Source organism: Monopterus albus, unplaced genomic scaffold, assembly GCF_001952655.1.
Source record: "Monopterus albus unplaced genomic scaffold, M_albus_1.0 scaffold77.1, whole genome shotgun sequence".
In the NCBI taxonomy this organism is placed as follows: domain Eukaryota; kingdom Metazoa; phylum Chordata; class Actinopteri; order Synbranchiformes; family Synbranchidae; genus Monopterus; species Monopterus albus.
Window position 1 is genome coordinate 216,183 of NW_018127957.1, and position 11,762 is coordinate 227,944.

General features: G+C 40.6%; 1 protein-coding gene across 3 annotated transcripts in view; it reads left to right on the forward strand.

Moving 5' to 3' along the window:
- The window catches only part of ppp1r8a (protein phosphatase 1, regulatory subunit 8a), a 13,091-nt gene extending 8,946 nt beyond the window's left edge, over positions 1 to 4,145 (forward strand). For 2 of the 3 annotated variants that reach the window (XM_020606427.1, XM_020606428.1), the window contains exons 2-5: positions 1,323 to 1,486; positions 1,876 to 2,017; positions 2,137 to 2,201; positions 2,977 to 4,145. In XM_020606427.1, coding sequence (XP_020462083.1) covers positions 1,394 to 1,486; positions 1,876 to 2,017; positions 2,137 to 2,201; positions 2,977 to 3,336 — 660 coding nt within the window. In that variant the 5' untranslated portion in view covers positions 1,323 to 1,393 and the 3' untranslated portion in view covers positions 3,337 to 4,145. Of the gene's footprint in view, positions 1 to 1,143; positions 1,212 to 1,322; positions 1,487 to 1,875; positions 2,018 to 2,136; positions 2,202 to 2,976 lie in introns of those variants that run through there. The other variant, XM_020606426.1, reaches the window with a different exon arrangement.
- The last annotated feature ends 7,617 nt before the right edge of the window (positions 4,146 to 11,762 follow it).

An 11,762-nucleotide genomic window follows, 5' to 3' on the forward strand; every position in this document is an offset into this window, starting at 1 on the left:
CTGCGAGGGACACGGTCGAATGCCTTCTCCAGATCCACGCAGCACATGTGGACTGGTTGGGCAAACTCCCATGAACCCTCTGCCACTCTGAAGAGGGTATAGAGCTGGTCCAGTGTTCCACGGCCAGGACGAAAACCGCATTGTTCCTCCTGAATTCGAGGTTCGACTATCGGTCGAATTCTCCTCTCCAGTACCCTGGCATAGACTTTCCCGGGGAGGCTGAGGAGTGTGATCCCCCTATAGTTGGAACACACCCTCTGGGTCCCCCTTCTTAAAAAGAGGGACCACCACCCCGGTCTGCCAGTCCAGAGGCACTGTCCCTGATCGCCATGCGACGTTGCAGAGGCGTGTCAACCAAGACAGCCCAACAACATCCAGAGACTTAAGGTACTCAGGGTGGATCTCATCCACCCCCGGTGCCTTGCCACCGAGAAGCTTCTTGACTACCTCAGTGACTTCAGCTTGGGTGATGGACGAGTCCATCTCTGAGCCCTCAGCCTCTGCTTCCTCATCAGAAGACATGGCGCCGGGATTGAGGAGATCCTCGAAGTACTCCTTCCACCATCCGACAATGTACCCAGTTGAGGTCAACAGCTGCCCACCTCCACTGTTGTCCTAAGAAACTGCCCCGGGATGTTTCCTTTTCAAATGCTCCTGCATGGTGCTGGTGCTGTTGTGAAACGCCATTTCTGCTTTGCAGAGCACCATGTTGTTTGGTATGTGCTTAAAATACTGCCAAACCTTTGGTGACCACAGTCGCGGTATTTTCATGTTCCCTGGACACGCCATGCTGCTAGTGCTATGTGTATCCATACTCGCGTTACTGCCTACTTCCTACTTATCTTCTTCTGCGTCCTCTTAAAGGGCGATTGGCATCCAGCTTTTGGCGCATTACCACCACCATCTGCTCTGGAGTGTGAAACTGAAACTTGTCTTACAATTTTTTTTTTGTTTCCTACATATGACAAGTCGACGATTAATATGCAAATCGACTAATTATCATAATTGATTAAGTCGAATAATCACTACAGCCCTAAAATCAAATGTCAAACACATTGCAAGCTGTCTTTCTGGGAATTTCATAATTACATCTGTAAGTGCAGTTCTGGTGCATGGATTGTCAGTCATGCAAAAAAAAGTTTTTTTTAGGATTTTTGAACTGAGATCCACACAAGTACACATTAGTTCCTTTGACTGAGAGAACTCCTAAGGTAAAAACATATTTATATGTTGTATAATACTCTTTTTTTATAGTAATTGTGTGGGGTGTCTATAATAACAGGGGAACTAAAAACTGGTCTTTGGCATTTTTTCTTTTTTAGCACACAGAACTTTCCTGAGATAAATACTTCTGGAACCACACAAGCCCCAGCAGGTTCCAGCAGACTCCTCCATGTCGGCATCTACACACGTCTACATTCTCGGGGAAAAGCCCCAGACTCAAGGCAGCATTGAAGAGGAGGGATTGCCTGAGACGGAGCTCGATGTGAGTGGACTCAATCTTTGTTTGCCACTGTTGGTTGTTAAAAATGTGTTACGGCAAGCCGCACACCAACAGTCTGGAGTTAAAGGGGAATCTTTTTTTGGCAAAAACTCCTGAATGTGAACAGCTCCAAACCCCAGATGCATTTGCAAAAGAAAGTGTGTTTCTTGGGATCTGACAAAGCTGTAGAGACAGTAATTTCTAGTTTTCGCTGGTTTTCATTTTAGACAAAAGGACGTAGCCTCAGATAGTATCCCAGTGTCCAGCCCTAAGAATAAACTGTTTCTTTTTACAAATTTAAATGTGACTTTTAGGACAACCTGATTATTTTTATGCCCCTTTGGGTGAAATAATCTTATTCTTCAACTTGTCTTGTCACAATCTGGGTGCAGAACCTGACGGAGTCCAACACCACCCACAATAAGCACATCTCCAGCCTTACCATTGAGGAGGGCGATCTCGACATTCAGAGGCCCAAGAGAAGGAGGAGTTCCCACGTGTCCTTCAGTGATGAAGAGGAAATCATCAATCTAGGTAAAGACAAACAGAAATATGGAGTGATTGCATTTTTCATCTCCACACATAGACTTTTAAAATAAAAGTGTGCTTGAGACAGGAAATGGCATATTTTGCTTTTTTTTTTTTTGGCACAGAGGATGTTGAACCCTCAGTTGGATGCTTCAGGAACATGATTCAGACAGCATTTGTCCCAAAAAAGGTAACTATGAAGTTGATATTTATTTATTATTAACAAGTGTCAGAAAACCTTTTCTTACACTCCATAATGGAAGGTACTGAATTCACACTGACAAAGAAAGTTTGCTGTGTCTGTACCGAACATAAGTGTGTTAAGTTGGCATCCATTCAGCTTGTGTTCACAGGTGTAAAAATTAGGTAATTATTATAATCACAAAACAAATTTAATATTATTACCGTGCAACCGACAGACGGGTCCAGTATTACACACACTACAGACGCTGTGTTTACATTCTTCTGGTCCCTGGCACCTGCAGGTCATGAATGATAGCAGGCTGTGATCTGTCGGGTACCAACTTGTAGTTTGTCATATCTCTCATCCAAGAATACAAGACTCTATAATCAAGTAGTCTATAATCATATCAGTCTGGCATTAAAGACATGTAAAAGTATTAAAAATGTATAGTGGGGTATTTCTTAATGTCATTTATTTCATAGAACAAAACGTGAAAATGTATTGGCTTTGTGTTAATCACAAACCTCTTATCAATTATTTAATGAGATGATGCACTCAAGAAACTATTAGTCTAGTGGTTTAAGGATTTTATAAAGGCAAAGCAAAACTCATTTGGATCATTACATTCATCTCTTGTCCATATGGTGGATGCATGTACTTTTTTTTGACCACATGCTGCTGTGCTAAAGATATTTGTCATTTGATATCAGTCTTGGAAAATGTAAATGTATTTATTGTAAAAAAAACAAGAAAAATTGGTGTAACTCCTGACATTACTTAGAAAAAGAAGACACAAGATCACAGCTCATTGGGACTGGAGGCTGCTGTGTGTGGGATGCATGGCCTACCAGTCAGTGGAAGTCTGTATGGGGACCTTCCTCCAACCAGCCACGAAGGAGCGACCCACCACCACACTGCATCACAGGGACCAGCAGCCATCCTGGGAGGGTTGCCTGTGCCTCTCCCTAACCTTGATCCTGACATGGATGTGACACCAACCTTAGCGGAGCCACCCATTACCCTTAATAGCAGCTCTGCACCAGGACCTTACACTGCAGAACCTTTGAATGAACCACACAAAAAGAAATATGCCAAAGAAGCCTGGCCTGGGAAGAAGCCTGCATCCTCACTGCTCATATAGCAGGCTCTCAGGTGAAGTATGGGACCTTCTGACAGCCATATTTCATGTTCACTCTGTTGGAATCACAAGCTGAGAACAGTGGTTCCAAAGTTACAACTGAGCCATCACAACAGGATAAAATCATTTCTGTGCTTATTCCATGGACATTTTTATTACATTGATTCTATCACCTATCACTGATCTACTCTACTCTACTTTCGGCTGCACCGCCCTGTCAGTCACTTTCAGCTGTTCCCGTTAGTCGCCACAGTGAAATTTGGCACCTGTTTTATGCCAGATACCCTTCCCGACGCAACCCTGAATCGAACCCGGGCTGCAGTGGCGAGAGTGCTGAATCCCAGCCATTAGTCCATCAGAGACCCCCAGTTATCACTGATGGTTTATACATTAATTTTGTTTCAGTAATCCAGTTAAACCTTATATCTATTTTGTTTTCAGACAATATTAGTTTGATAATTAGCATGTTTTATCAATTAAGGAACACTTTCATTTTCAGACCATGCTCCTCAGATTTCATCAGAGCATGATAAAACCACAAGTGCTTTAGATATTATCATCTGATTTACACGTTTAGCTAAAGTTAATTAGCTATAAAATATCTTGTTGGAGCCAGTGGAAGCTGTAGATGTATACAGTACAATAACCTGTTGTACTGTTAAACGCACTGTTTAATATATCATTTAATATCCTGAAGCTGAATGTAGTATTGTCCATAGTTTTGCCAAGAACATCTTCATAGGATTGTATTTTTCTTCACTACCTGTTGTTGTACCCGGTACTTTTTACCATACTGACTCTGAGAGACGAGGCAGTCCAAGTAACTACAAAATAGTGTTGATTTATTCCATGAACACAGGCAAAAATTAACATTACACGCTCAGGCATCTTGCACCTCCAACCTGCACGCAGGCAGATGTAAGATGAAAGACCCTGAACCCACCAGGCCTATACATTATATCCCCTCGGTGGGGCTAGCCCCATACTACACAGAAACGTCAACCGAGACGTCTCTGTTACTAGCTTTGCAGCTGGTCATAGCAGTAGTCAAAACATGAAGCAAATCAATGTGTGTGTGTCTGTTGATTAAGTGGTGTGTAACTAAAAACATTCTCACACGACTTCTAGTAACATGTCGTGACTCAAACATAAGAACATATTATGGCTAAGGCTACAGTTATACACGTCATAATAATAATATTAAACACCCTGTCTGCTGACAGTCATCAACTCTTCTCTCTAGTTATCCTTGACCAGATATACCCTGTAGAAACTCATAAGCATGACTAAGCATTTAACAGTCTAACTAGACATCCTATCTCCACTAAACATTTCTAATACATAAAGTATCTATCCAATTTCTATCTGACTAAAAATACCTAACACTGTTAAGTATTGCTTTGGTAACAATTTCTGGGTAAAAGAACAGTAAATTCTAATAATACTGTTTGTCTTTGTAAATCAGTCTAAGTTAAATCTATACTTTGTTAGATTTTTATTACATCAAACCCCATTTTTATACTGATTATTGTGGGATCTTTTTCAGCAATTGTCATTCAACATATATCCATTCAGCGACTGCCTTTCTACAGTATGTAACAGTTTTCATCATTACTGTCAAGGTGAAATTCAAGTATTATAACATTAGCATATGTACTTAGAGCTGCATCAGTTGATTTTGTGGCTATACGGTATGGGAGCAGCAGAACATGCTGTTGAGACAGCATAGACATACAGTATTCTCAGTTTAAAGATGTGTTGAAAATTTTGAAAAGCTGTTGCTTATCTTCATGAGGTGTTGCCCTGCTTTGTTAAATACCCACTCTTCACACCGTAAACATTAGCATTACAAGCACTAGGTTTAAGTTAAAAGGAGGACTTTGGTGAGTGGTCCACGGGCAAAGTGGTGAAGACGTTCTGCTTGTTCAACAGCTGGTTGATAAACTGCTCCTACACTCTTCCTTAAGGGTTTTTTTCATCATAGGAACCTACTGAAACATGCCAAGCTGGTCAAGCTGAGTAACGCTCTTCACAGGTTTTGCATGTGTTTTTACTACACTTAGCCTACTTTGGAGGACACCAAAGGAGATAGTACAAGAACTATCAGAAGTACCAGGACCGTGTTGGGGGAGGGCGTGTCGTGCATACAGAGCAGTAGTCGGTGATTGGTTAAATGCCAGCATCTTCACGCCTCATGCATTAACATTAGAAGCATTGTGTGTAAACACACAGCTGATTGTGTGTGTTAGAGAGGAGCAGCCCCTACCTCTACACAGAGACCGACAGAGAGAAAATACAGTGGAAAAACAAAGCAGGACAGTCTGTGTCAACCCTGGAGGCTTGGTGATGGTTAATGGAAGTGAAAGCTATTTCCGGTTCTTTTAACCAGGAACTCAGAGAGATGAAGCGGACCACTTGGATATATAAAAAAAAAACGTGCTGGTTTATTCAAAGAATCACAGGTAAAATTAACATTACACGTCCAGGTATCCTCCACCTCCAATACTGCGCGCAGGCAGATGAAGAATGAAAGACCCCGAACCCAACAGGCCTGTACATTATATCTGGTTTGGGCTAACCCCATTCTACACAGCGACGTCAAACCGTGGCGTCACCTGATATGCCAGCTTCACAGCTGACCGTAGCAGTAGTCAAAACATGGAGAAAATCAATGTGTGTGAGTGTTGATTAAGTGGTGTGTATCTAAGAACATACAGGACATTCAGGGACATGTCCTGATATTAAGCCTATGATTAAGATTACGGTTAAAACGTATCATAATAATAACAATAATCATCCTGCCTGCTGACAGTCAAATTTTCTATCTAGTTATCCTTGGCCTAGATGCACCCTGCAGAAAACTCATAAGAATGACTAAGCATTTAAACTAGACATCCTGTCTCCACTAAACATTTCTAATACAACAAGTATCTAACCAATTTCTATCTGACTAAAAAATACCTAACAGAAGTATGGGGTATACCACTCGTTAGATTCCTAGAATGGAAACAGAGCATAAGTCTAGCCTTCCGTCTGCTTTTAGCTCTGTTACGCTTTCCACTGCATAACTGTTGGAAGCTCTGGTTGTGGGAAAACTGCTGTAAGTTAGGCTGGTGAGAGTTTCTGCACTGAAAACAGAAAAACAAAGAGGAACAATGACCTGCAAGTGGTTAAAGTGCTATGTAGAGCTTAGGTGAACTTCAGAATTTGGTGATAATTGTCTGTGGGGCTGCCACTACCAGTTACAGCTTTCATATGTACATAACAATTTATGCCGTTGTTAATATAAAACATTGATTATTGCAGCTTTTTAATATTCGCTCACAACAATTCTTAATTGTAACTAGATTTAGACTGCAGCTCTTTTTCCTCTGGTGATAAATGTATACTTTATAAGAGCAGTGCAACTGTGTTACTTTTTGCCTCATTTAATATCTTTGAAGGCTTCATCTGATAGTGGAATTTTTTTTTTTATTGATTTACAGTAGTACACACTGTTTTAGCCAGTATAGGCCAGCTCTCTCTGTTTGCAAACATTTAGTCTTAAATGTTCTTATATTCCTTTCTGTCATAAGTTTTCTTCACCAACCACTGTATGAGTTCTGCTCTGTGTGAATTCTATTTGGTCAGTAGATGTTTTACTCATAAAAATAGGAAGAAAATGGCACCAGGAAAGGAACACCAAACATACCTGTAATAGACTGTGACAGGGCTGTGAACTGTGGGTGAAGACTGACTTCTAAGGAACTCAGTAAAGAAACTGGTATTTGTGACAATGAAACAGTTTTTTTTCTCTTTTTCTATTTTTATACTGGAATGTGGCTTTCTAAGCAAGTGCCATTGTGAGATATTTATGTAACAGAGTGAGGGGGCTATAATTGATATGAATGTTATTCATCATTCATCTATTCTTGATATTTGTATAATAAAGTATAATCCATACCTCTCACTTGGCTGTGTGTGAAATGATGTGGAGGAGGATTAGTGGGTCCCTGGAGAAATCTCCCACTGAGCTTACTTTACTTTCATGTATTCACTTTAGTCTGGATGCTGCCAATGGTGCCAGCTATGGCAAAAAAGCCCTTGAGAGTGATAATTAAGCTTTTTTTTTTTATAGAATGTCTTTAGCACATGCTAAACGTGTTATTTTCTCCCCACGCTGATGAAAATACTCTCTGAAGATTCTGAGCACCTATCTGTTTTTTCTTTTTGAATTGTTTCCTGATTGGTGACAGCTATTGCTTTTGAAATGGCCTGGCTTGACGTTTTAAATGCAGTGTGGGTTTTTAAAAAAAATTATTTTTCGTATTACTGCTGTACTCTCTTAGCAGCCATTAATAATTGTCCCTGCCACACAGTGAAGTCTCTCTGTACCTGACAATATGCTGCCTACTGCTAACCAAGCCTCCAGCCACCCTTCAGCAGCCAGCCATGCAAGCTTTAATGTTGCTTTTCCACCAGAGGGCAACATGTGTACTGTAATCCACAAACACCCTTATGTCTCCTTCACTTCTCTAGATGCACGTTAGCTTTCTTTACACTAACATTTTGTTTATAACACCATATGCCATAGACAGACTCTTATGAAAATAGAAATACCTTTTATTTTAATGGGAAAACCTCTGAACTGCCAAACCTTTCAGATTATCTGTCTGTAGTATGACACCATGAGACAGAGGACTAAAGCTTTGTTTCACTCAGATTTCTCCCTGATATGAGAAGTAGAAACAGCTTTTTTCTGCAGTAGAAGTAGCCATCTGTATTTATATTCTTTAAATCAATTGTAAGAACAAAGCACACATTACACATCTTCCACCTTTAGGGGGCTCTCAAGCTCTGTGGAGGCCCTCTTGTCTAGTCAGTACAGATAAATGGCACCTCGTTAATCAAATCTGCATGAGTGCGCTCAGGTTGCTATGGCAATAATTATCAGAGCTGCCTAATTAACTTTCTCAATTGCTTAATGATATACGACCCTCTGAACTCCCTCATTTTTCCTCCCGCTCTAATCCAAGTTGTTGTGTTTTTATTCCTTCATTTTCACTCCCCAATGTTAACCCGTGACCGCCAAGATAATAGAAATTATGGAGAAATTAAATTCAGCACCACATCACTTCCTATCGGTCCACGCGTGCCAAGTCTGAAACAAGCGGGTGGTGTCAGACTTCACGTGAAGTGCCCACCACTGAATGCCAGCACATGTAGCCGACGTGTGTCTGGCCTGTACGCTGTGCAACTTGCATACTTTGTCTTCTGCTGTGACCTCATGTGACAGCTGACTGAAGGTTGGGAGCAGCGGTCCTGTCGTCCCTGATCAGCCAGGCGAAACTCTTGAGATACTGAATCGTACCTGGTGACACCCACCCTGCCATCCCCTGTCACACTACTTCCTTTCTTTACTGCCTCCTGTCAGCCTGCAACCCCCTAACTGGGTACAGTTCACACTGATCCCAAGTTGTTCCTGGTTAGTTTTTGACATCTTTTTGACAGAAATGTATAAGTTCTGCATGGAAAACAACTGTATTGAACCAGTTCAGGACTTTTATTCACAAGATGAGTACTCTCTAGTCAGTGCTCAACTTTTTCAGAATGATATACTTTCAGAAGCTTTTTAAAGTTTGCCACTGATAAGCAAGAAGAAATACTAGATTCTCGTTTCTAGATCTGAAACTCTTGACAAGTGACTTATTTTGTCTCAAAAGCAAAGAAATAACTATTAATTTGACACCCAAGATCAGTTTGCATCAAATCTTTTACTCATTAGTTTCTTTTAGCTGTTGCCTTGACCAAGTAGTTTTAGTTTCCCAAATATAAGCAAACCTTAAAAGGGTTTGCCAGCAATTTATATATAAGGCTGGAGAGGGCAAGAGATTAAAAAAAAAATTATATAAAAAAGTGGTCAAAATCAAAGTAGCAGCAAAGGCCAAGATATACTGATCTTTAGTCCCTAATATGAGTCATGCCCTCAAAACTCTGGATCCTACTTTTCCCATAGTGCAGCTTGATAACGTCTTTCATTAGCCCCTCCCTGTGTGAAAAATGCTTTCAAACTCAACACCCTTGTTTGTAACAAAGACTTTCTTTCACAAGCTTGAAGTCTCAAACCAGATGAGCCTGATGACATCAATATATCAGCCAAATCATTTATGCACTGTGAACCTCTTTTTAAAATCTGGAAATGGACAAGAAGTCCTTAAATCACTCCAAAAAATGGAAATTCAAACAGCCACAGTTCCATGAAAACTGGGCAAACTCCATCTGCTCCATTTCCTGACAAAAGCTCCAGAACAGATATCAATCAGTGACTTCCATTTTCAAGGTCAAGAATGAGCATTGAACCTCAGCCTAATTTGAGTTCATTTAAAGTTAGAGGACTTGGTGGTAGAAGCCCGCGCTTGTTTGTTCCTCCTCTCTGTGAACTCTGACTTGTGACAGTCGTGCAAAAAACGTTTTGCTGAGAATCAGCCATCCAGACCCATGCAGGTTTTCTGGGATCGGTGCTGGGTCAGCAGACCACAAGGCCTAGAAGAGTATATGTGATTAACTTTCTGCAACCACCATCAGGAAGCTGAATAGGACTGGGTCAAATCAAGCTTTGGCAAAAAACCTTAAGCGCGGTTACCACCAATGTCTGCCACATGTCTGGCACCACCCGCTGACACAGTGTGATACCATTCCTCTTTTTACTTCCCACATAACCTAATTTCACAAAAACTCTACCCTTCCTTCTTTGCCTTTTTTCACTCAGAAAACCTACTCATGCTTTAATTGTATCTGCTTGCTTTTGGTGCTTTAAAGCCAGTGGTAGAAGAAAGATTATCTCTGTAATGCCTTTGCACTGCATAACTATGAATTTTTCCTCTTGTGAGTGGATTTCATGGTTGAGGGTACAATTTGAAATAGGATTAACAGTAGGTGTTGGGTAGTGTTAGCTAAACCTCTTTATGTCAGGTACAGCAGAGAGAAGACTGTCATTGCCTCTGCCTGAACCTTTTCACCAGTGAATGTTGCTTGAGGGGGATTCTTTAAATATTACTAAAACTGTATTTGTATTCATCAAAGGTATGTGAGGCAGGCAGGTACAACTGAATTTTGTGGTTTCTACCTATAAAACAGCAGAAGAAAGAATCAACACATGCAGTATTAAACAACCTCAATATGTACTGCCAATATGGCAACACACACAAAAAAAGAAAAACTCAAAAGTGCTCGGTCTCTTTTTGTCTCAGTGCTTTGGTGACACTGGGAGGCCACATGGTTGGCTGCAGCCCAGACCCACAGAGAGGATGCATTCCTGGGATGGCCATCAGCAGTGTACGAGCTGCAATGCCCCACCCTCTGCTCCCACAGTTTCCACACACACCATTGAGTCCAACTGGAAAACAACAGTTTCGACAGTCTTATGTAACTGGGGCTTGGCTGTAAAGAAAAGGGAGGGCTGGGGGAGGGCTTATGGACTGATGGAGGAGAGGAAAGGAAAAAAGGGAGGTTGTTTAAGACTGAACATTGAAATAAAGTTGAGTACAGCAACAGACTTGCCCAAAGGTAGTTAATAGCCTAACACAGATACTCCCAACCAGACACCATGGAGAGGTAACAGTATGCGCTACACTGATGGGCTGACAGCTGACTTCTAACACTTTACAACCCTCCCACTGGATACCCATAAACCAGCCAAAGCAAAGCATCAAGACAGAAGGGAAAGCAAACAAATTAAAATAACAAATATAACGAAGCATTTATACCGTAAATACTGTATTTGACCAAACCTAAAATTCAGCCCCCTGTATTTTCCGGGGTCTGAACCCTCCTATGTGCCCTGGCCCTTGCGTTAATCTGGCCTTGGTGAAACGGGTCCCAGTTAAGCTCCCCTCAGCTGTATAGCGTGTTTATTGTCTTTTAGCTCAGTGTTTTGATTTTTATTGCCCACAACCTTAATATTTTGGTTCAGTCCCATTGCTCTCATCAACCTGTATATGTATGTATGTATAAAGCCAGAAACAATTTATTACCTGGTGGAATTCAAAAACTATTTAATGAAAGGGAAGGGGGATACAATTTAAGGGGTCAGTTAAATTATAAAATTCATGCTATACGTACAACCAAAAAAAGATTTTGTATTTCCATAAGTGGGGTAAAACTATGGAATAATTTAAGTGTGGACATAAAAAACAGTAAGAGAATTGAGGAGTTTAAACATAAATATAAAGGTATGTGTCAATCAAGATATATGCAAGAACAGGCTTAATGATTAATTAGATGGAACATTGTGGGTGTGGTGTATGAATGTTAACACTTTGTAATAATTCTTTAATATATTACTTGTGTGGTGTAGAAGATAATTATTTAAGAATGTAATTATGTAAGAATGTTAACACTGTTATAATTTTTTTTTAGTATATTACTTGTGTGGTGTAGAAGAGAATTAT